Below are 25,565 nucleotides of genomic sequence, written 5' to 3'. Positions count from 1 at the left end.
ATATTGAAGTGAATTGAGCAAGATGTTAAAATAAGATTTATTAACACACAAAAAATTATATATTACTAACACTCTTATAAGCACTTGATCCATGCAGTTCTGATGGAAAACTTAGGGTAGGTGAAAGGATTGGCGCGGCAAAGAGAAGGAGAGCCAGGCCAAGTTTCTGACAGGCAAGAACTTTGCTGAGCCCCTAGGCCAGGTCACGACCCTCACCAAGGTCAGCAAAGTTGCGCCTGCAGTGAGGGAAGGATGTCCTTTTATAGGCAGGAAGTTGGGTATGCAACCACAGTTGTTTTTCTGAACATTCTGTTTTTGGTGGTTTCGGTTGATTGCTATTAGGTCCTGTTTGTGGAGGTCTGTGGTTCCAGAAACTGAAGCAAGGGTAGAACTTCCCTCTGCAGTTTCAAGGCCCCCCTTGTGACTGTAGCTTGGGGCCCCAGCATGTCCCTGCGCCAACCTTACATTAGGTACTTTATCAAAGTCATTGCCTGATGAGGAAACTGAGGCACAAAGAGGTGGGGTACGAAATCATACTCTCAAAAAACAGGCTCACCAGAATTTTGACTCATTAACCTGGTACTGTACTTCTCAGAAATAGTGAACTCATTTCTTTTTGATCCTCTCTTTACCTTGTATGTTTTTATTACCTTGTTTTACTTTCCAGGCCAGGTCAAAGTTTTATATCTATAAGGTAAATGATATTCAGGCTTTCTGCCCTCCAGCCTGTAGGATTACCCCACCTTAAGGGGCACCTGCATTTGTTACATTGTTATAAGTGTATTGTCTACTTCTGTGGGCCATGGGGGCAGATAGTGAGATATTCAGGAGAGAAGCAGAGGCAGAGAGAACAGAGAGAAGGGGAGAAAGAAAGCCAGAGTGAAGACTTGCCCAGGGCTTGGAGGCCTCCTGGCCTCCTGGCTCCACAGCACCCCTGCCTGCCATGTTCCCAGTTGCTGCACTACATGTAAAATCTCAATAGGAGCCTGAGAAAGCCACCAAGGGCTCCAGGATTCTCCTTTACCCTAATCTGCTCGAATCATCCATATCCTGCTCTGTGGCCATTCTGCAGCTGTTAAAGAACAACCCCGAAATAAAATGAGTTTCCTGACTGTGGGCCCTAACCCGCAAGCTTAAAGGGGCCTTATTAATGCAGACACACACAAAAGGTTGATAGAAGGTTTATTTACAAGGGAAGGGGAATGGGGAAATGAATAGCTCAGGGAGAAAAAGAGGGAGGTAAGTTTGTAAATGTGTCCTACCTGTTCAGCTGACCTGTAATCCCAATGACCCCCCAAGCTGGTGAAAAACCGAGCATGCCTGCCGTGTGGCCAAGAAGAGCGACCCCTGGCCGTAAGGCTGGTTAAATACTCAAACAGAGAACATAGTTGCTTAACTCCACCCTCAGGTCCTCGCAATCGTCCCTCTGGTGATCATGGGATTTGTAGTTCCCAGTGTCTTCATGGAGTCAGGGTGGAGTCCACAAAGCCTGTATGGACTTTGCTCAGGGCATCCTTTCCCCCTAACACTGCTACACTCTCCTTACTTCACTTTCAGTTTTCGGTATGTTGGAGTCGCCAAGGAGAAATACACTGCCGAGAACACCCTGTGCAGGGCTAGTCTTTCTTCCAGTTGTTTGAAACCCTTTAAAAGACCACTCAAGGTTTCCTCCAAGGCTCCAACTTTTCTGACTCCTCAAATTCCCTTGGCCTGTTAGAGCAGCTCTCACAGGAGAGACCTGTGGGAGAGCCCAGAGCTGGTAACCAGAAGGAATGGCAGAGAGGATTTGTTCCTGGTGCCCGCAGCAGTGGTGAGAAATTCAAGGATGCTGTCATCTCTGTAAGAAGAGCTTAAAATATGTGAGTGTTGCATTTTGGGTGATGGGCAAGAGGGAGAGGAGTGAGGAGATCTGGGTGGAGATCCTCAGGGCTGAGAAAGGACAAGTCACAGTATAACTGCACCTTTATGATGAAAGAATGTGTGGAGAGAAAATCTGTTGAGCCCAGAAGTAATGTGTGTGGCCATCTCTCTCAGGGGTTGTTGTTGTCCCCTCTCTGTCTCTGTCCATTGGGTAAAATGATCATGAATAAGAGTTTAAAGAGATTGTAGCTGGCTTCATCACCACAGAACATGGCTGCTGAGATGAAGACTGTTTTCTTGGAAAAGCGAAACTAAAGGTCTTTTCTGTGAGAGTTAAAGGCTTCCCTGAGTCCTCTAAGAATGACCCCACCATTGTACGAAAGCTTCAAGAGGCCATTTCTTAGAAGAACTGTGAACCAACCTAATTTGAGCTTTATCCTGTTGCTCTCCTTTTGCCTTTACTCCAGCTATTCTCAGGACGTCCCTCTGTTCTTAACCCCAGGGAAGATGAGGGGTTCTCTGCCGAGAGAGCTCTTCTCACTCCTGCTTCTCCAGGTGTCCATGTGGAGCTCAGGTGAGAATATTTTTATGTGGTCTGTACCTGAATTCTCCTTATTCTCTCTGATCAGAAGGATCTTGATTCTTCTGATCCACTGTTGCTTCTCATACATGCCTGGCTTAAATCCAAATCCTTTATTTTGATATAATGATTTATTTGTCCACACATGAAAGCAAGTAAGCTATTATGTGATGATTTTTTTTTTTAAATGAGGTCTTTTTTTAAAATTTATTTATTTATTTACACAAGCACTGGGTGGTAACGTCAGAAGCGCGGGAGGGTGAAAGAATTCACCAGAGACAGAGCGAGAAACAGAACAGGCAGACTGATGAAATACACTGCTGAGGGGAGCAGCGGGCAGCAGGAGAGGTCTGCATGCCATGTGGGACCCTTGCCAGCGGCCGGGGATCTAACCGGCGCTGCAGAGGCTGCGGGCAGCTTCGCAGCCCAGTGCTCAACCACTGCGCCACCAGGGGAGGCCCTGTGATGATTTTTAAAGAAAAGGCCCAGGACAGATTACTTCACTAATGCTTTCTAATTCACTCAGTTCTCTGCTGCATGTGGAATGCATTTTCCGATAGTCAAGAACTTGAAAACTCTAATTTCATGATTTCCCAGCACTCTTCCCTGGTCCTTCATAGAATGTACCACCATTACAATTAAAAAATCATTTGTTTAATATGAGATTGTCTTGGGGGTTGGATAGAAATCCTCTGTCTTGCTCACTACCATCTCCAGCCTGGAGGAGGGCTACCAGCAATTGCTGTGTGCATGAGTGAGTGTCCTGGGGCTCTACTGGGCCAGAAATGCCGTGTTCTAAAGGACTCAGGCAAGTCTTCCTGATACCCTCCACTTCTCCGTCTTAAACAGATTCATTCTCGGTGATCGGCCCCACGGAGCCCATCGTGGCCATGCTGGGCAGTGACGCGGTGCTGCCCTGTCGCGTGAACCCGCCCATGAGCTTGGAGAACATGGAGCTGCGGTGGTTCCGCGCGCAGTTCTCGGACGCCGTGTTGGTGTACCGGAATAGAGCGGAGCAGCTGGGAGAACAGCTGGTCGATTATAAAGGCAGGACAGAGTTGATGAAAGACTACATCACTGAGGGAAGGGTAGCTGTGAGAATCCACAGCCTGCGAGTCTCTGATAACGGCTTGTACAAGTGTTTTTTCTAAAAAGACACCGATTTTGAAGAAGCCGTTCTGGAGCTGAGGGTGATAGGTGAGTAAAATCTAAGAATGCAGATCCGTCTAGGGGAAATGTCAGTCTCCTGCATTTAATGCGGAGGGAGGAGAGGGATTAGGAGAGAAACAAAAGGGTAGCTAGCTTGGAGCTGGACAACATCCTGGGCACTGGATTTGACCCCAAATCCTCCATCTACTTGCTCTTTTCTGACCTGCACTCATTTAAAATTAAACTACTTCCATAAATAGCTATCATAAAAGTAGACACTTATTTTCCTCATGTCTGTCCTCACACCTTCCTTCAACATGGCCCCTTCCCTCAGAGAACAGAAGCCATGTTGGCTGCTGTGATGGCTTCCAGCTCCCTGCGGTGTGAATGACGGAGGCCGAGTGCAGGGGTGCAGGGAGTGACGGGGAGGGTTGTGATAGGGTGGGCTGGTATTATGGAGGGGGGAGGGTGGAAGTCTTCTTTCGAGGATAAGGTCATAAAATAATCAATATTCAGTGAAGAAGTGAAGCAGAAATAGAGAAAAACCATTCACGCTGTGGAGTTTTTGAGGTCGGAATAAAAAGGCCCTAAAGGCAGGGGCTGTTGTGAGAGGCTGGTATGGAGTGAGCATTGGTCCACAGAATTGACTTCTGTGAGTTTTATCATCACTGGGTCTGCTACATGTTTGATCACAGTAAATTATAACTTCTTAAGTCAAACCTGAACAGTTCTGAAAAGTATGAAATATAGATTGGTACCCCTCCAATATTTCTTGTTCTCTGCTGAAGTAACTACTAATACCAGATTGTTCTATGTGTTTTTAATTATCACCCTTTTTTCATATATTATATATAAAAATCAGAAACTATACAATATAATAAAATACATATTACAGAACATTAATGTTATATAACAAATATTAGCTCTATAGAACCTCTTATCTCTATTGATTAAGTAATCTTCAAAAAAGTTTGTTTACTTATTTAAAAACAAAATTAAATGTCTTTGAACCCTCAGACAATCAGAAGGTGTTCTTACTCGTCTTCCTGCTCCCACCTTTACATTGTGCAATAGCTGTGCAAGGGGCCTTGTAGTCTGGTAAAGCCTGTGGCATCAGGATTCAGCAAATCCCATCCAGATTTAAACCTTTACTATTAGATAAAGACATTTGCCATCCAAAATCTTACCTAGAATCTAATAGTTTTCCCCCTTCCAGTCATGATTTCAAGGAAAATAAATATTTCTTTACACTTTTCATGGCTCTGAATATATTTCTTTAATTTGTTGACATTTTTATCAGCTAGAAAAATCTCATCACAAATTTGTGTTATCCTTAAACCAAATATATATAGATTAGATATTTTTTCATGTGCTTCTTACCTGTTCGTATGCTTTTTTTCCTTTTAATTTCCTGCTTATGTCCCTTACTGAATTGTTTTTTTCTGGGAGAGATATTTTTTAATATTTTATTGATTTGTAGTTGCTCTTTTATGCATAAATGTTGAAAACATTTTTATAGTGTGTATTTCTCATATAATTTTATGTATCTTTCATTTATAGAAGTGTCAAAGTAGTATGTACTCAACATTTTCCCTGATAATCTCTGAGAAGTTTAAGGGAAACATGTTTTATGCCTTTATAGTTTTATGGAGCTTGTAAATGTATCCTTCTATACCAACAATATTTCACCTGCCCTTTCTTTTGTAATACCTCATCTGTAAAATATATTTAATGTACCAATCAAACAGACTTTAAATGTGATGTTTAGTAAATTTTCATATAGTGAATACCCCTGAGAAACCAGTATCCAAACTAGGAAACAGAGCCTAATTAGAACCCAGGAATTACTTTTTCCCCTTCCAGTAATAATGTCATCAAAGAAATTCACTGTTTTGATTTCTAAGCTCATAGATTAGTTTTGCCTGTCTTTAAATTTCACATATACAGACTTTTATATCTGGCTTTTTTTGTGCACCATTATGTTTGTGAGATCTTTCTATCTCGTTAATTGTACATAGCTGTAGTTCATTTCTGTGTCTTTTTTATGTTTTGCTTTTTGCAGTTAGATCTTTATAGAAATGTGGAGTTTCATTACAAAGTTTCATTAACTGTTCAAAATATTTTTCTTTAATGTATATTCATTTATTTCTATACTATTAGCAAATAACATAGATAATTTGCACCAACTTACAGCTGTATTGCTTCCCATAAACTTCTCAGAGTTGCCAGGGAAAATTCTAAATTCTCTTTGTGGTTATAGAGATTTATCTTCCATTTCTTTGATAATATCATACCTTTTACATTTATAAGGCTTTGTAGTATCTGCCAAGGCAAACAAGCTGGCGTTTTTTGTTTGGTTGGTTTGGTTTTTACTGCTGTGCTTTTCTTCTTTAAATATTTTAGGCCTACCTTAAATTAATATTTCTAATTTGACTCTATCTGAGAAGGTACCTAAAGACTCACTTAATGCATATTTTGTAACTTTAATACAAAGAATCCAAATCCATTATCCCTTTCCATTAGGAAAGATGACAAACTCTTAAGCCATGTTGCTTTGATACCATATTAGTATTTTCCTGAAAAGTGTTCAGATTTTCACAGTGCCAGAAATAACCTCATACCTGTTCATTAACTCATATGTATAAAGATAAGCCATTGGTTGATTCTATATCCACACTTATCTTCCATTCAGTTAACCTTTGCTTCGTGCAGCCACTCCTGTGCTCATGAAAGCCATCCCTTCTTTCTTCTCTCCCTCAACATGGGTATAGTCTTATCTACTCATTTGAACTTGGAACTTACTTTTTATGTAAATCCAGGAGGTTCAAGGTCTAACTGGTCTATTAGTTCTTGTTTCCTAGGCTTTAATCTGCTCCATTTTGCTCAGAATGAGTTTCACTCACTTCTATTCATGCCTTTCCATGAAAAGAGTCAGCAGCTCCCTCTGGCAATTCTGAGAAGATGGATTATCTTACAGACTGTTTTCTGTTTTCCAGAAGTGTTTGCTCCCAGGGCTTGGTTGTAAAAATTATTAATTGTTTTATGATTTTTAACCAAAAAAAAAAGGGTAATATGCATGGGATTCCTATATATTACAGACATCTGAGGAATTGGAGTAAGACAGAGACATACATAAGAGAATCCATACTTTGGGATATGATGCTGTAAAAAGACAATACATAATCTTAAAAGTCAGGAGAGCTATTATCTTTGAAAGGACAGTGGAGTCCTCCTGCAATCTAGTCGTGTGGTGGTATGGATGCTGGTGATATGAGTCCGCGGGTAGCCCCAGTCTGCAAAGAGTTGAAGAAAAGAAGAGATGTGGAGGGGATAATATGGGATAAGAAAAATAAAAAGCAATTTGATTCCCTCACAGACTCACTTCATCTTGCTACCTTTATCTTTCAGATATTTCTCTACTCAGAGAAAGAAAGAAAATTTGGAAAAAAAAAAAACAGCTTAAGGACAACTTAAGCATAGAAATACACTCTTTCTGGAGACTCCAATAAAATAGGATAGACAGATAAATACATATAAATATAGAATTGAAATAAATTTACTGATTTCCTTCTGGAAAAAACATCAACAATTGGCAAATTTTATTCTTCTCCTTTCCTAATATCTATGACCAACTGCAGATATGCCTGGGTAAAGGAGATGTGACAGGCATCCGTTTCAGTCCTAATAGCAATATCAAGTCTCATGTGATTTTGAACCAAATATATCCATTTACCTTATGAAAGTAAAAAATAAACCTTTGCCTTCCCACCCAGAAATATGGTGCTTCATCAACCTCCCCACAATGGTGTTTTTGTGTAACATTAGGAACTTGTGGAGAAAAACTCTCCAAGTCTTACTCAGATGAATGATTTTCCTCACCAGGTCTGGGTTCTGGTCCTTTTATTTCCATGGTGGGTCCAGAAGACACAGGAATAAGACTGAAGTGCACAGGCAAGGGATGGTTTCCCCAGCCTGACATACTATGCAAAGATGCAAAGGGAGTGAAGATATCACCTCTATCTGAGGTCGAGACCCAGGACGATGATGGATTGTATCAGATGGAAGTATCCCTTATTGTCAGAGACAGCTCAAACAGAGACGTGTCCTGTTCCATGAAGAACCCCTTCTTTGAACAAGAGCAGGAGGAAACCATTTCCATCCCAGGTCAGTGTTCCTCATTTGGAGGACAGGACAGAAGTGAGAAGGGAAAATTGAAATCTGGGATGGGGTAGGCTTGCTTTGTATATGTTTTTGATTGGGTTTTGGGGGTTCTGTGTCAGAGCCCTTCTTCCCTAGGACCTCCCCTTGGAAGATAGCATTTGTGTTGACTTTTATCATACTTGGGATTTTCGTGGGCACTGTTGTGTTCTTGGCTTGGAAAGGACAACAGAAAAACAAGAAATTACAGGAAGTCAAGAAGGAAAAAGAGAAAGAATGTAAAGAGAAAGGTAAAATTGCAATTAACACTTGGTGGGATCTATGAGTTTATGGGATTCTTAACATGACTGTGCAAACAGATGGCTCTGTTAGAACAAGGTATGTGTAGTGCTAAGTTACAACTCTGAGATTTCCAACAAGACATGGAACCCAGGAACACTTTGAGAAAAATCACAATGGAGTTCACTAGAAAGAGAAAACTCATTAATTTAAATTTGGAGTTAGGAAAAAATGTTCATAGTAATTTTCAACTAAGGTAGATTTTTTGATCATATTATATGCAAGTAGCATTCAGGTTCTGTACTTAGTAACATCAACTAGAAAGCAAGCCTTGGACTTTGTGAAAACTGTTTTTCTATTTGCTTTCCTTTTAGAGAATTTCCAGAAGGAGCTTGGTAAGTTTTACATTTTCTTTATCCCAAAAAGGGAAATAGAATCCTTATTCCCTGCTGTGTTCTTCACATCTCACTGGATGTTATTACTTTTCAGAGAGAAGGAAAGAATTATATAAACATGGTGAGTTAAATTGATGTTATGACTGAGTCAGCATCTCATCTGTCTTCTCGCTGATCACCTCCTATTTACCTTGCTGGTGAGAGGGGATCCCCCACCCTGAATGGAATAAGATGGTCAGATGCATGATCTGAACACTGGACAAATAAGATTGACAGCATTTTAATTATCACATATATTCACATCCTATGGTAGGAGGATGCACATGCCATAAAGGACACATGGGGTCACACAATGAACCAGTCAGGGCTGCAGGAGGCAGAATTAGTAGTAACAAAAAATAAGGTGCCTCCATTTTCTGTGGAAATAAGTGGTTGCTTGTTTAAATAATTTGCAAGCTGATAAGGAGTTGAAAGCCATTAGGTCAAAGATTAGGCTGGGGGAAGGTTCAGTTGGCTTGGCCAATAGGGGATAAGCTTATTGGGGAACTTTTTCTGCTGGGGGGGGTATATATGTAAAGATAGAGAACACACATTTATGTGTTTGGCTCCTTGTGAGGCTAAAAGATGTCAAAGCAACACATCAAATTTTAGGATTAACACTCACAACTAAAGCTTAGCTTCTTTCTCTCAAAATAACTGTATCATCACACATTATCACAGATATGTTAGTAGAATGAGGAAAATATGAGAAATAGAAGAGTTGTAAAAGAAAGCAATTATCCTATAACTAACATTGAGGTGATAAACCCAGAACTTATAGCATTATCATAAACCATCAGATTCCTTACTGTTGTAGCATATTCATACTCTGAAGTGAAGGTCCTATGATGCAAAAATCTAATTCCTTTGTTTTATTTCAGACTGGAAAAAATCACAGTTATATGCTGGTGAGTAACTGACATGGTCTTGGGACTTCAGGTACTCCAGGACCTCATGAATAATTTCTGGGGAATTTTTTCAGAGACGTGTCATCTTCTAGAGATTAAATTTGAAGTTGGGAGTCCAAAAATATACAGGGGACAAGCATCCCTCTAGGTCAGGGAACACATTCTTGGCATATTTTCCCATCTGGATTTTTTTTTTTCTTTTTAGACTGGAGAAAGGAGCAGTTCATACCAGGTGAGTGGCCTTATTATTTTGTCCCACATAATCTCTTCCACACAAATGAGAAAACTTTGCATTTGTATAAATTCCCAATAATACCTAGTTGGTTATTCATTTCAAGCTTGCTTCCACTTCTGTTTTAATCTTATCCTGAAATGTTAACAAATTTCTTACAGTTGTGAATATCATTTGTTCATTCATTAAGCATAAGTTTATACAACTACTTATTTGGTGTCAAATAAATTAAGCAGTTATGATCTCTGACTTCACAGATACATACATATAAATTGTAACTGATGTTATGATGGAATAAGATTTCATTAGAAAAAATGGTGGATTAAAAAAAAAATAGCCCCAGGGCCTCCCTGGTGGCACAAGGGGTTGAACGCTGTACTGTGAAGCTGTTGCAGCCTCTGCAGCACGAGTTTGATCCCTGGTAGGGAGCTACTCACATGGCTCAGCAGACCTCTTCTGACTTGCCTGCTGCTCCCCTAAAAGTCTACTTTGGTCTATCTACCTGTTCTGTTCTCTGCTCTGTCTCTGGTGGATCCTCTTACCTCTCATACCTGTGGCCTGTACCCCACTTCTGTAATCATGAATGGATAGATCTTTAAAAAAAAATAGTCCCACCAAAAATTAATATTCAATCTGAGACTTAAATGATACAGTAGATTCATTCATGTGAATAACATAGAAAGAATAGTTCAATCAGAAGGAAGTCTATTGTATAACCAGCCTGAAATAGAGAAGAGTTTGTTGTATTTCAGTGTGGGAGGAAAATGGCCGCTGGCCATCTTAGAGTCTTTCCAGAATTATGAGTTGATTATCAATTTCTATGATACTTTACTCTGACTATCCCTGTCTCCATAAACATTTTGACTTAATTTAATCCTCTCAAATTTAAAACATATCCTTATATCTTAAATAGAAATTCTTTTTTGAATTTTTAATTTATTTTTTTAAACATCCTTGTTTATTTTTTCACAATATAGCATTTCTCCCCTCCTGTGCAGTCACCATTGTTTTCCCATCACTGTGCCTGCAGTCCTCCACATACTAACTCTTATGAGGAAAACATTAATTACTGAAGATGCTTAGTTTCACAAGCAAATAATCACTACTAGTACTAGTACTATTGCTGTATTACTACTAGTATTGATGTTACTGTAAATATTGGAAGAGGGCCTCCCCTGGTGGCGCAGGTGGTTGAGCACCTCTCTGTGAAGCTGTCCGCAGCCTCTGCAGCTCCAGTTTGATCCTGGCTAGCCGGCGAGGGTCCTGCATGGCGAAGCAGACCTCTCCTGTCTCGCCTGCTGCTCCCCTCAGCAGTGTATTTCATCAATCTGCCTATTCTGTTCCCCACTCTGTTTCTAGTGAATCCTCTCACCCTCCTGTGCATCTGACCTGTACCCCGGTTCTTATATAAATAAATAAATCTTTTAAAAAAATAAATATTGGAAGATAAAATTTATCAAGTGTCCATCATAAATAAGACATAGTACTAAATCCTGTACACATTATCTCATTTATTTCCCCCAGCAGTCTTATGTTGAATTATCACAGTTATGTACATCATGATGAAGTAAAGTGAAATGTCACTTTAGAAGCTAAATAATTTCACTAAGGTCACAGCTAATAAGGGCATAGTGATTATTATCAAAATTAGATCTTTATGATCTAATTAGAATTTCAACCATTAGAAATATGAGTGTGTGAGAAGTGGATTATTAGTTATTACATAAGCCCACATAAAAAATGATAACAAAAATGTGTATATGAAAGTAGATACACCATTATTGGGAATATGACAAAGCTCAATTATTAAGGACAAGCATCAAATAACAGATATTTGAAGGAGGACAGCAGGACCCCATCCTGAAAAGCCTCACCCTGAGTACATTCAGGTGAGACTGGCCTCTTTGTTAGAAGGTGTTGGCCCATAAGGACCTGACCAACCCTAATTGATGTGGGAAGGAATGTAAATTGTTTTAGCCAGTCCCCCATTGGCTACCTCCATTCTGCTTTATCAGTATTTTCATCTTTCTTAAGGCCAACCAGTACCCATTGTGGAATGACCTTAATTTCTTTTTCTGCATCTGCAGTGGATGTTACTCTGGATCCAGTCACAGCTCATTACAACCTCCACGTATCTGAGAATAAGAAACAAGTCTCAATACAGAGTCAAGACGAATCTGAAGACATTTTCAGTGTTCTGAGCCAGAATTGTTTTAGCCAAGGAAGACGTTACTGGGAAGTAGAAGTAAATTTGGAGGGGAATTTTGGACCTGGAGCTAGATGGGCTCTGGGTGTTTGCTCTGATACAGTGAAGAGAGATGGGTGGTTTGTAGAAAGTCCAGAGAAGAATTTCTGGGTGGTGAGCTACAAGGAGGGAGAATTCAGGATTCCCATCTTAAAGGAACAACAAGGAGGGAAAAGTCAGGATTCTCATTGTCTGTCACTGAGGTGTCTCCCCAAGAGGATAGGAGTTTTCTTAGACTGGGAGGAAGGGGATATCTCTTTTTATAACATGCTTGATGGGTCCCACATACATTCTTTTAGTAAAGTAAAATTTTGTGGGACCCTCTGTCCTTATTTTAGCCTTCAGGGTGTTGGCACATGTATGACCATCTGCTCCGAAAAGCATCCTGATTCCTCTCCAAAGACCCCTGAAACTCACTTGACAAATTGTGATACGGATGTCCCGCAAGAAGCTAATTCTTTATTATCTCTTCCTTAAGTGAAGTGTTAGCATCTCTGCTCCTCTTCTCATGTTAATTATAAGAATATTCTCTAAGAAAGCTGACCTGGTGGGTAACAGGTCAAGTTTACTAGTTAAGATTTCAGACCCTTTCAAAGGAGAGGCAGAGAGGGGAAGGGACAACTGGAAAACATCTGGGAATTTCCTTTAGTGTTACTTTTGGGGAGAAACAGTATCTTTGTGAGCAGCAGCAATTTGTCAGAAGAACATGAAGGGCTTTGTGGTGGAGGTTGGGTGCTTAGCAGTGTGAGTGTCATGGTAATGGAAGGGGGGACCTATACTTTTGAAATAGGAACTATGTAAATTAACATTATCTCAATTTTAAAAAGGAAAAGTGCGAACAAATACATGGCATCTCTTCCATCTGGTGTTCAGTATGTGTTGAGGTAAATATGTGTGTTTTAAAGTATTCTTTTAATTGTATGTGCCGAAGTATTCTTTTAATTGTGGTAACATTAGGATTTCTCCCTTGAAGTATTGCCATGATAGTGCACCCACCACCAGATCATCCCTATTCCGCCACCATCATCCCATCATCCACCGTGTTTCCTTCCTCTTTGTCTTATTCTTTACCCCCTCCCACTGAAGTAAATATTTTTAAGCTATAATAAAAGGGAAAAAAAATCTCTTCTTACTGTTTTTTTTAAATCAAATATGAAAGAGGTGTGGTGTTTGAAGGGAGGGTCACAGTTGAGTGAATTCTTAACACGTTACAATTGTTAAGGAGACACAGAATCTGGTGTTTTGAGAGTTAATAACTCAGCTTGTCAATTCTTTTTGTTTTTTAAGATTTATATTTATTTGTTTGTTTGTTTGTTTGTTTGTTTGTTTATTTATTTATACAAGAACCGGGGTACAGGCCAGATGCGTGGGAGGGTAAGAGCATTCACCAGAGACAGAGTGGGAAACAGAACAGGCAGACTGACAAAATACACTGCTGAGAGGAGCAGCGGGCGAGACAGGTGAGGTCTGCTTCACCATGTGGACCCTCGCTGCTGGCAAGGATCAAACTGGCCAGACAGCCTCACAGCACAGTGTTCAACTGCCTGCACCACCAGGGGAGGCCCCTCAGCTTGTCAATTCTTTAAGCTCTAGTGTCCATAGATTTCTAAATTTGTACTTTGCCACGGGGTAACTATAAACCACTGATAAATAACTATAAACAGGAGACCATGCCTTCTGGTAAGGAAGAGCCCTTTTCTTAAATAATTCTCCCTAATAAGCAAGTTCAGACTTGTGTCCTGTGCAAGTATGTGAATGAAAAAGGAATTGCTTTTGTGATTGATATTTCGGAGAAAAAAAAAGTCAAATGCCTAAGAGAACATGTCACAGTTAACACTTGCATTTTTTTTTTCCTTTCTGAACATGTTCTTCCCACTGTTGAGGGTTTTCTTTGCCTTTGATATGACTAAGCTTCCCAATTCTACCAAGTTTATGTTATTAGGATATAAAATTAACTTATTCTACTAAGTCTGCTCTTACTGATTATAAAATAGATCTATTTAGATATTTATACATTATTGACAGATCTTTAAACCACAAGCCTTGTTATCAACCTCTGTTGCAACAAGTATCTCCTTAGTGAAATTTCTCTGGCTGGAGGCTTCGCCAGTGGCTCAACGGTTGAGCGCCACACTGCGAAGCTCTCCGCAGCCTCTGCAACACCGATTCGATTCCCTGCTGGTCAGGGAGAACCCCACATGGCGCAGCAGACCTCTCCTGCCTCACCCACTGCTCCCCTCTGCAGTGTCTTCAGTCTGTCTGCCTGTTCTGCTCCCCACGCTGTCTCTGGCCCGTTTGCCTGTTCTGCTCCCCACTCTGTCTCTGGTGAATTCTCTCACACTCCCGTGCTTCTGACCTGTACCCCAGTTCTTGTATAAAATAAATAAATAAATAAATCTTATTAAAAAAAGAAAAAAAAAGAAATTTCTCTGGCACAGTAAATGCAAAGTCAGTATTTGAACCCAGAAAGAATAAATGCAAAGTCCAGAATATTAACTGACAGTAAAGTCAGGGTTTATACAGCAAGCAAGAAATAATAAAGGCAAGAGAGGTAAATGAATGGTGGGAAAATATGAATAACTATAATAAAATAGATGTGAGGAGAGACTTTTGGACATGAGAAACTATACATGGAGCTAACAACAAAACTGAAACAATGGAGATTAGAACTATGAGAGAATTACAAGAATAATGAGCTCACAATATATTACTTTTCTTATATACTCAGGACATTCAGTGTGAGGTTTCCAAATGAGAGTTTATGCTTCTTACAGACACTAAATTCATATAATGTTTTACTACATGATTTATTCTACCTATCACCTCTCTACTCATTTTAATTTTTTGTGAGTTTTTGTTGTTGTTGTTGTTTGTTTGTTCTTCTTAGCTTAGAGAGCATAGGCTGGTTGGAGAGCATAGGCTGTAGGAAGACAGTTAAAGAAAATGTGATGACTAGAATTCATCCAGAATCAGAGTTATGTAAATATCAGAAATAACGCCCATCATATCTGCATATCTAGCTGTGGGTAAATCAACAAGCAGTGAAGAGTCTCCAAGTAAGCCATGGTTTTGGCAAGAGTAAGGTTAAATTCACCACCTGACTTCATCAATTAATTCTTTATAATTGGACTACCATTTCAAGTACTGTTTATGAAGTTATGAGAAGACTGTCAAAATACAGAAACTTCACTAGAATGAAGAAATATTTCAGGCTAGGAATTATGTCTCTTTCCACATTTTAACTCAGTGTTTTAGCGTAGTGCATTCTACAAAGAGGTACTCAATAAATACCCTATTTAGGAATCTGCTCATGCAGTCCACAAATGTTTATTCATCAACTAATGTATGTCACTTTATAGATTGTGAAGATACATTAAAAAAGTAAAATATCATCACCCTACTCAAACTTAGAGTCTACTGTCAAATGAGGAAAAATGTCCTGGAGGAGAGTTAAGAAATTTAGTCTCTGGGCCTCCCCAGTGGTGCAGCGGTTGAGCGCTGGGTTGCGCAGCCTCTATGGCACCAGTTCAATCCCCGGCTGCCAGGCGAGGGTCCCACATGGTGCGCAGACCTCTCCTGCCGCCCGCTGCTCCCCTCAACAATGTGCTTCATCCGTCTGCCTGTTCTGCTCTGGCTCTGGTAAATTCTGTGGCCCTCCCATGCTTCTGACTGTGCCCAGTGCTTGTATTAATAAATAAATAAATCTTAAAAAAAAAAGAAATTAATCTCTCTGGTTTCCTCCAGTCCTCCCCTTGAAACTGAAGTCCATCCAATTCTTACTTTGACTTTGATTTTACCTGCCACAGTCAGCTCTCTGAGCTTCAAGAGTGAGGACACGGGACCCTTGAGGGCCAATCAAATTGTTCATTCATTAGCTACAGTTTCACTAAGTGGGGCATTTACTCAAGACATGAGTCATTCTCCTTCCCTGTGGTTTTTCTCAGTGGAATTGGAACTAGGAAAGTAAATTAATCCCTCTTTTGGGAACCTAATGAAGATATGTTCCTTGAGAGTGAAAGGAATTCACTAACAAAAATACACATAGATTTATATACAGGACGTGCACAAGCACAAAAGATTAACAAGCAAAGAGATGATTAGGAAGACAGACTAAAAAAAAAAAAAAAAAGTCTTCGGTTAGGCAGAGCAACATGGCTGCGAGGAGACGCTGCGAGTAAGATCTTCCATTAAAAAAAAGTTAATAGGGAGGAAAAATGGCAGGTCCCAGTGAGAACTGGGACACGGAAGATAAACGGACGACTCCAGCAAACTACCCGAAGAAGAAAGTTGCCATAAAAGAGGACTAGAAGGGAGGAAAGCGCAGAACCCTGCCACCCTCCCCCACCCACAGAGTCGGCACTCTCCAACAGAAAGGAGGAAAAAAAATAAACCAAAACGACCAACAAGAACAAACTACGCATCAAGCGGGACTGTGAGTGGAAAGGAACTATTTCAGCCACCACACCCCGTGAACGGGAGCTGTGGAGAGCCCTGCAGGATTCGCCGCAGAGGGGAGCTAATGGCTCTGGGCGCCATTGGAGAACAACAGAGACCCCCCCGGAGACCTGCACACAACCCTGGGCCGGCCGGTAAGCTTGCGCGGAAAAGTTGCGCACTGGGAAAGCAAAGGCGGATCGCGGCTGCCCAAGTCCCCACGCCTGCGACCTAGGATTGCGGGGAGGTGCGCGGGGGCCCTCACTGAGGTGAAAGTCCTTCACTGAGTAATCAGGAACCAGGCGCCCGGGCACAGGAGCAGGGTGCAAAAGACGCCATTATTGCAGCCACTGAACTGGTCTACAGCCCATGTCCTGGACTTGAGGGCTTTGGAACTGAGACTCGGGGCATGAAATCCGGGGTGTGGGTCCTCCATGTCAGTGGGGCACAAGGCAGACACAGCACCCCAAAGCCATTGAGGTTTTCCCTACCACTCCCACTCTGTTCCCTGTCCCACGGGGTGAAAAAACAGCTCCCCAAGAACAATAGGAGAGATCTCTGGCGCCACCTAGCTTGAAACAGGCAAAAGGCTCCTGGAGGAGCCCGTGGCCAGCTGGGAAGTTAGCCCACCCCAGACCCCTTCAGACCAGCAGTCTGAGCCCACAGGGGGAGCGGGCACCCACGGCCGGGCAGACCGGGCGTGCAGAAGAGTGTGCCTGAGACCGGATGCGCAAGGAATGCGTCCCGCATCACCATTTTAGAACAGGGACATTTCTTCAGTAAAGACTGCCTGCAGAAGGCTCCCTTAGGAGCCAGAGGTGAGCGGGGAAGCTCGCCCATGCCAGGCCCCTTCTGGCCTGCAGTCCAAACCCAGAGGGGGAGCAGGAACCCACCGCCAGAGCAGACCAAGCGCACAGGGGAGTGTGTCCCCACATCGGCATTTTAGAAAAGGGACCTTTCTTCAGTAAAGACTGCTTGAAAACGATGGATGGCTCCTGGAGCAGCCAGAGGGGAGCGGAGAAGTTCACCCAAGATGCCGGCCAGTCCCAGCAACACAGTGTCCCAATGCATACGACAAATTAGAAAACAGACAGTAGGGAGTAGAAGAACCACACGCAACCTAACAACTCCTCAGGAAAAAAGCACACCACAAAAAGAAAAACACCCTCCAGATTGCAACGACAGTAACTTGGAAGAACTTCTGAACCTTCCAGAAAGAGAATTTAAAATTGCCATGATTAAAAAAATGACAGAACTCATAAAGGAAAACAATGATCAGAAGAAGGAAATTGAGTCCCTAAAGAGGGAAAACAATAGTCAGAAGAATGAAATTGAGTCCCTAAAGAAGGAAGTAAAAGAAATGCAGGAGATCAAAGATTTAGTGGAGACACTAAAGAACTCTGGGGAAAGCAATGAAAGCAGAATAGATGAAATGGAAGAACGAATAAGTACTCTTGAAGACGCAGAAATAAAAAGAACCAAAACAGAAAAGGAAAGAGAAGTATGAAGGAAAAAGAACTAAGAAAGACTTCGGGAACTATCTGACTCCATGAGGAAAGGAAATATAAGAGTTATAGGAATACCAGAAGGAGAGGAGAGAGATGTAGGAACAGAGAAAATATTCAAAGAGATAATTGAAGAGAACTTCCCAAATATGAAGAAGGAGCTGAAAATTGATATTCAAGAAGCAAGAAGAACACCAAACTTCCACGATGAAAGGAAAAATACAGCAAGACACATAATAGTAAAGCTCCCAAGAATCCAGGACAAAGAAAAAATAATAAAGCTGACAAGAAGAAAGAAACAGATAAAATTCAAAGGAAAACCAATCAGGCTGACATCAGACTTCTCTGAAGAAACACTACGGGCAAGGAGAGAGTGGAGGGACATAGTCAACAGACTCCAAGAAAACAGATGCCAACCAAGAATACTCTATCCCGCAAAGCTCTCCTTCCTCTATGAAGAAAGAATAAGGACCTTCCCAGACAAACAGAAACTCTGGAATTTCATTACGACTAAACCCCCACTCCAAAAAATAATACAAGGAATCCTAAAGCCAGAACCTCAGAGGGACGAATAACCACGAAAGAAGGCCAAAAAAAAAAAAAAGTTATTAAAAGAATAAATAATTAAAATCAAAGGAAAGACAAACACAATGGCAAATACAGATGCTAACATATCAATATTAATTCTAAATATAAATGGACTAAACTCTTCAACAAAAAGACACAGAGTTGCAGCCTGGATTAAGAAACAAAACCCAGGGCCTCCCAGGTGGCGCAGTGGTTGAGCGCTGGTTTGCGAAGCTGCCCGCGGTCTCTGCGGCGCCGGTTCGATCCCCGGCTGCTCCCCTGCCACCAGAGGAGGGTCCCACATGGCGCGCAGACCTCTCCTGCCACCCGCTGCTCCCCTCAGCAGTGTACTTCGGTCCTTCTGCCTACTCTGCTACCTGCTCTGGCTCTGGTGAATTCTCTCACCCTCCCGCGCTTCTGACTGTACCCAGTGCTTGTATAAATAAATAAATAAATAAATAAATCTTAAAAAAAAAAAAGAAACAAAACCCAACCTTTTGTTGTCTCCAGGAAACATATTTAGCTACAAAAGAAAAATATAGACTCAAAGATAAAGGATGGAAAACAATCCTACAAGCAAATGGACCAAAAAAGAAAGCAGGAACAGCTATACTTATATCAGATAAAACAGATTTCAAACTCAAAAAAATAAAAAGAGACCCCAATGGTCACTACATTATGATCAAGGGGACAATACCTCAAGAAGAAATAACACTCATTAACATGTACTGACCAAATGAAGGAGCACCAAAATACATCAGACAACTGTTGTCATCTCTGAAAACAGACATCGAGAAAACACATACATAGTGGGAGACTTCAACACACCACTATCAACAATGGATAGATCAACAAGACAAAAAATAAGTAAAAAAACTAAAGCTCTAGAGCATTTGGGCTTAACAGACATCTATAGAACACTAAACCCCAAAAAGACGGAGTACACATTTTTCTCAAGCACACATGGATCATTCTCCAGGATCGATCACATACTGGGACACAAGACAAACATCAACAGATACGCCAAAATTGAAATCATACCAACCATCTTTTCTGACCATGAAGGAATCAAACTAGAAATAAACCATAAAAGAAGGCAAGGAACTTTCCTACCTCATGGAGATTAAAAACCACACTACTGGAAGACCACTGGACTAATGAGGAGATCAAAGAAGAAATTAAAAAATTCTTTGAATTGAATGACAAGGAGGACACCAATATCCTAAATGTGTGGGATGCAGCAAAAGCAGTAATAAGAGGAAAATATATAGCAATAGAAGCTCACATCAAGAAACAAGAAAGAACTCAAAGAAACAACCTAATCTCAAAGCTCAAAGATCTAGAAAAAGAACAACAAAAAACCCCAAAACCAGTAAAAGAAAAGAAATAATAAAAACCAAAGCAGAAATAAATGAATTTGAAATTAAAAAAACAATCCAAAAGATCAATGAAACCAAGAGCTGGTTCTTTGAAAAAATCAATAAAATAGACAAACCCCTAGCCAGGCTCACAAAGGAAAAAAGGGAGAAAGCACAAATAAACAGGATCATAAATGAAAGAGGAGAAATCACAACGGACACAGCAGAAATCAAAAGAATAATCAGTAACTACTATGAACAGTTATATGGAAACAAGTTCAACAATCTAGAGGAGATGGACAAATTCCTACAACTCTACAATCACCCAAAGTTAGATAAAGAAGAAATAGAACACCTAAACAGACCAATTACAAGCAGCAAAATTGAAATGGTAATCAAAAACCTTCCCAAAAACAAAAGCCCAGGACCCGATGGATTTACAAATGAATTCTACCAAACATTGAGAGACGAATTACTGCCTATCCTTCACAAACTCTTCCAAAAAATTGAGAAGGAAGGGACAATACCAAACACATTCTATGAAGCCAACATTACACTAATACCAAAACCGAACAAGGACAACACAAAAAAGGAAAACTGCAGGCCAATCTCCCTAATGAACACTGATGCAAAAATCCTCAATAAAATTTTAGCTATTAGAATCCAACAATCTAACCATAAGATAATTCACCACAACCAAGTAGGATTCATGCCAGGGAAACAAGGATGGTTCAACATCCGAAAATCAATCAACGTTATCCAACACATCAACAAAAAGAAATATAAAAACCATATGATAATATCAATAGATGCTGAGAAAGCTTTCGACAAAGTGCAACACCCATTCATGATAAAACCCCTTGAACTTCTTGGGATACAAGGAACATACCTCAACATCATAAAGGCCATCTATGACAAACCAACAGCCAGTATCATTCTCAATGGTGAAAAGCTGAAAGCAATTCCATTAAGATCTGGAACAAGACAAGGATGTCCACTCTCACCACTGCTTTTCAATATAATACTGGAAGTCCTAGCCAGAGCAATAAGACAAGAGAAAGACATCCAAGGAATCCAAATAGGAAAAGAAGAAGTCAAACTATCACTATTTGCAGATGATATGATAATATACATAGAGAACCCCAAAAACACCATAGAAAAACTAATTCAACTCATCAATCAGTTCAGTAAAGTGGCAGGATACAAAATTAACACGCAAAAGTTGGTAGCCTTCCTATACACAAACAATAAATCTGAAGAAGAAGAAATTAAAAAAAACATCCCTTTTATTATCAAAACAAAAAAAATCAAATATTTGGGAATAAATCTAACAAAAGAGGTAAAGGACCTATACAAAGAAAACTATAAAACACTGTTAAAAGAAATAGAAGAAGACACAAAGAAATGGAAAGACATCCCCTGCTTGTGGATTCAAAGAATAAACATTATTAAAATGGCCATCCTATCAAAAGCAATATATAGATTCAATGCTATTCCAATCAAAATTTCAATGACATTCTTCAAAGAAATAGAACAATTATTGATGAAATTCATATGGAATCACAAAAAACCCTGAATAGCCAAAGCTCTCCTGAAAAAAAAAAAAGAAGGGAATGGAGGCATCACACTCCCAGACTTCAAACTATACTACAAAGCCATAATCATCAAAACTGCATAGTATTGGAACAAGAACAGACATATAGACCAATGGAATCTAATAGAAAATCCAGAAATAAACCCACAGATTTATGATCAACTAATCTTTGACAAAGGAGCAAAGACTATGCATTGGAGCAAAGAAAGTTTGTTCAATAAATGGTGCTGGGAAAACTGGGTTGCTACATGCAAAAGAATGAAGCTTGACTACTACCTCACACCATACACAAAAACCAACTCAAAATGGTTTAAAGAACTAGACATAAGACCGAAACCATAAAATACATAGAAGGAAATATAGGCAAAACACTACGTGACATTCACATCAAAGACATCTTTACAGACACATCACCCAAAGCAGTGATAGTGAAGGCAAAGATAAACAGCTGGGACTACATCAAATTAAAGAGCTTCTGCACAGCAAAAGAGACAATAACAAAAACAAAGAGAAACCCCACCAACTCTGGGAGAACATTTTTGCACACAACACTAGTGATAAAGGACTGATCACAAAAATCTGCAAAGAGCTGATGAGACTCAACAACAACAAAGAAAATAATCCAGTCAAAAAATGGGCAGAAGAGCTAAAAAGAAACTTCTCAGAAGAGGAAATGCAAATGGCCAACAGGCATATGAAAAAATGTTCAACATCACTTGTAATCAGGGTAATGCAAATCAAAACTACCATGAGATACCATCTTACACCAGTGAGAATGGCACATATTAAAAAAACTAGCAACAACAAATGTTGGCGAGGCTGTGGAGAAAAAGGAACTCTCCTACACTGTTGGTGGGAGTGCAAACTGGTTCAACCACTATGGAGAGCTGTGTGGAGATTTCTGGACCTACTAAACATAGAGCTTCCATATGATCCAGCAACTCCACTCCTAGGTATTTACCCAAAGGACACAGAAACATCAATTCCAAAGAGCACCTGCACCCCTATGCTTATAGCAGCACTATTTACAATAGCTAAGCTTTGGAAACAGCCCAAATGCCCAAAAATAGATGACTGGATCAAGAAGATGTGGTACATATATACCATGGAATATTACTCAGCATTCAAAAAAGATAAACATATGCAATTTGCAGCAACATGGATGGCGCTGGAAGGGATCATGCTCAGCGAAATAAGCCAGGAAGAAAAAGAAAAATACTGGATGGTCTCACTCATAGCAGGAATCTAGAAAACTTAAATAAGGGACCAGGAAAATGAATAACTATAAGAAAGTGAAAATCAAAATCAACAAAAAACTATGAACCAGAGACACTTTTTGGGGGGTGGGGGGCGGGAGGGGAGGGATTGGGGTCAGAATGGGGGGTTGCAATTGTATGGGGAATATAAAAATAAAATTTATTATTTAAAATAAAATAAAAAATAATAATTAATGCTTTGTAATATAGTTTGAAGGCTGGGTTTTAAATCCTCCATTCTTCCATTTTTCAGTCAGGAGAGATTTGGCTGTTTGATTTTTGTGGTTCCATATGAAATTCAGCAATATTTGTTCCATTTCTTTGAAGAATGCCATTTAGATTTTTATTAAAATTGCATTGAGTCTGTTAATTGTTTTTAGTAGGATGGTCATCTTTAATATAAACAGGGAATGTCTTTCCATTTCTTTCTGTCTCCTTCTATTTCTTTCAATGATTTTTTGTAATTTTCTTTATATAGTTTTTTCACCTCCTTTATAAAGTTTAATTCCAGGTTAATTTTTTGAGGGGAACAATTATAAATGCAATAGTTTTCTTGGTTTCTTCTTCTTCAGACTGATTGTTTTCATATCAGAGGGCTACTGATTTTTGTGTGTTCATTTTGTAAACTGCTGCTTTACTAAACTTATATATTGTTTTAATTATTTTTTCTATGGAAATTTTAGGGCTCTTTCTATATATTATCATATCATCTGCAAATAGTGATAGTTTTACTTCTCTTTTCCCTATTTAGATTCCTTGTATGTCTTTCATCTGCTAATTACCCTAGCTAAGACTTCCAGTACTATATTGAAAAACTGTAGTGAGAGTAGCATCCTTGTTGTCTTGTTCTAGACCTTAAGGGGAAGATTTTCAGTCATTCACCATTAGGAATGATAATAGCCATGGGTTTGTCTATATGGTATGTTCCTTATGTTATGTTCCTTCTATTCTATGAATTACAAGGGCCTTCATCATAAATGGATGTTTAACTTTATCAAATGTTTTCTCATATTCATTTATATGATAATATGATTTTTTCTTTTTCTTTTTGGTGATGTAGTAGATTACCTTAATTGATTTTCAGATGTTGAACAACCCTGTGTCCCTGGAATAAATCCCACTTGGTTATGGTGTATTATCCTTTTGATGCATTGTTGGATTCAGTTTATAAGGATTTTATTGAGAATTTCTACATCTGTGTTCATTAAGGAGACTGGTCCTCATTTTTCCCTGATAGAGGAAAGAGAGTTTTACAGGATAAAGTATTCTTGGTTGGCATTTTTTTGTCTTTGAGCTTTTTCTATTAATTTTTTTTAACATTTATCATTTTTTCAATTTTTTAGACAATATTTGTTTCCCCCCACCCCTCAGATTGAGTCCCCACAGAATTTCCTTCCCCAAGGCACCCATGCACCACCACCACAGTCCCCTGTGCTCTTCCCTCCCTCCCTGTGATCCCTCTCCCACCTCCTCCCCTGCAGTATGTCTCTGGTTTATAATTGTCTGTTTTTGCTTTGTTGTGTTTGTACTGTTATTATTTTTTTATACTGATGTCTTATTTGGTCCCCCTATATTCCTGGTATAAGTGAAATGATCCGATATTTTTCTTTTTCCTTCTGGCTTATTTCATTAAGCATAATGCCTTCTAGCTCCATCCATGTTGCTGTGAATGGCATGAGTTTATCTTTTTGATGGCTGAATAATATTCCATTATGTATATATAACATATCTTCTTGATCCAGTCATCTATTTTTGAGCATTTAGGTTGTTTCCAGGTTTTACCAATTGTAAATAGTGCTGCAATAAACATAGGTGTGCTGGTGCTCTTTTGAATCAATGGTTTTGTGTCCTTTGGGTAGATCCCTACTAGTGGAATTGCTGAAACGTATGGTAGCTCCATTTTTAGTAGACTGAGGAAACTCCAGACAGATTTCCACAGTGGTTGGGCCAGTTTGCACTCCCACCAGCAATGTAGAAGAATTGCTCTTTCACCAAATAAACCTAACAAAAGAGGTGAAAGACCTATACAAAGAAAATTATAAAATACTATTAAAAGAAATTGAAGAAGACACAAAAAAATAGAAAGACATCCCCTGCTCATGAATTGGAAGAATCAACATTATTAAAATGACCATCCTCCCAAAAGCAATATACAGATTCAGTGCTATTCCAATAAAAATCCCAATGACATTCTTCAAAGAAATAGAATAAATATTGATGAAATTCACATGGAACCATAAAAAATGAGGTTTTTGACTATATTACTACATTCTCTTTTTTCCCATAGTTTTTCTTCAGAGAAGTCTTATGTCAGCCTAATTGGTTTTCCTTTATAGGTTTTCTGTTTCTTCCACAGCAGCTTAATTATTTTTTCTTTGTCTTCAACTCTCAGTAGCTTTACTGTTTCTTGCAGTAATTTTCCTTTCATTATGGTAGTTTTCTTTCCTTCTAGCTTCCTGTATGTCTATTTTCATTTCCTTCTTCAGGTTTGGGAAATTCTCTTCAATTATATTCTTAAGTAGATTTCCAGTTTCTGTGTCTTGCTCTTCTCCATAGGATTCCTATGAATATTTCCTTTCTTCATGGTGTCAGATAAATCCTGAAGATTTTCTTCATTATTTTTCCTTTGTATCTCTCATTCTTTTTCTTTTTTGGTTCTTTTTATATCTGTATCTTTGAGAGTGCTGAATCATTCTTCCCTTTCATCTATTCTATTTTCATTGCTTTTTCTCAAAATTTTTAGTTCCTCTACTGACCTTTTAAGATCCTATGTTTCCTTCATTTCCTTTTTTAAAGATTCAATCTCATTCTACTGTTCATTGATTGTATTTATCATATTATTTTCCTGTTCTGCTTTTTCTTTTAAATCTTTGAGTGTTTTCATTATAGTGAGTCTGAACTGTTTTTCTGACAGGCAAAGAAATTCTTCTGTGATGGCGTGGTTGGGTTCTGGATGCTGACTTTCTGTGATGTACTATTTCTAGGAAGCCTTGCTTGACCATTTGC

At 39.5% G+C, this 25,565-nt stretch overlaps 1 protein-coding gene across 1 annotated transcript; it reads left to right on the top strand.

The window, feature by feature from the left end:
* Nucleotides 1–1,316: 1,316 nt before the first annotated feature.
* LOC311188031 (butyrophilin subfamily 1 member A1-like) lies at nt 1,317–12,234 on the top strand (the record flags this gene model as incomplete). Its single annotated transcript, XM_084259325.1, is given in 9 exon segments — nt 1,317–1,353; nt 3,290–3,588; nt 3,592–3,637; nt 7,472–7,753; nt 7,870–8,037; nt 8,401–8,421; nt 9,574–9,600; nt 11,688–11,845; nt 12,184–12,234. Coding segments are annotated over 9 exon segments (1,089 nt in total).
* Nucleotides 12,235–25,565: the final 13,331 nt, after the last annotated feature.

This window comes from Talpa europaea (assembly GCF_964194135.1).
Source record: "Talpa europaea genome assembly, chromosome: 2".
Lineage (NCBI taxonomy): Eukaryota > Metazoa > Chordata > Mammalia > Eulipotyphla > Talpidae > Talpa > Talpa europaea.
Note: the sequence above shows the minus strand (reverse complement) of the source record. Positions and strands in the feature narration are given on the sequence as shown.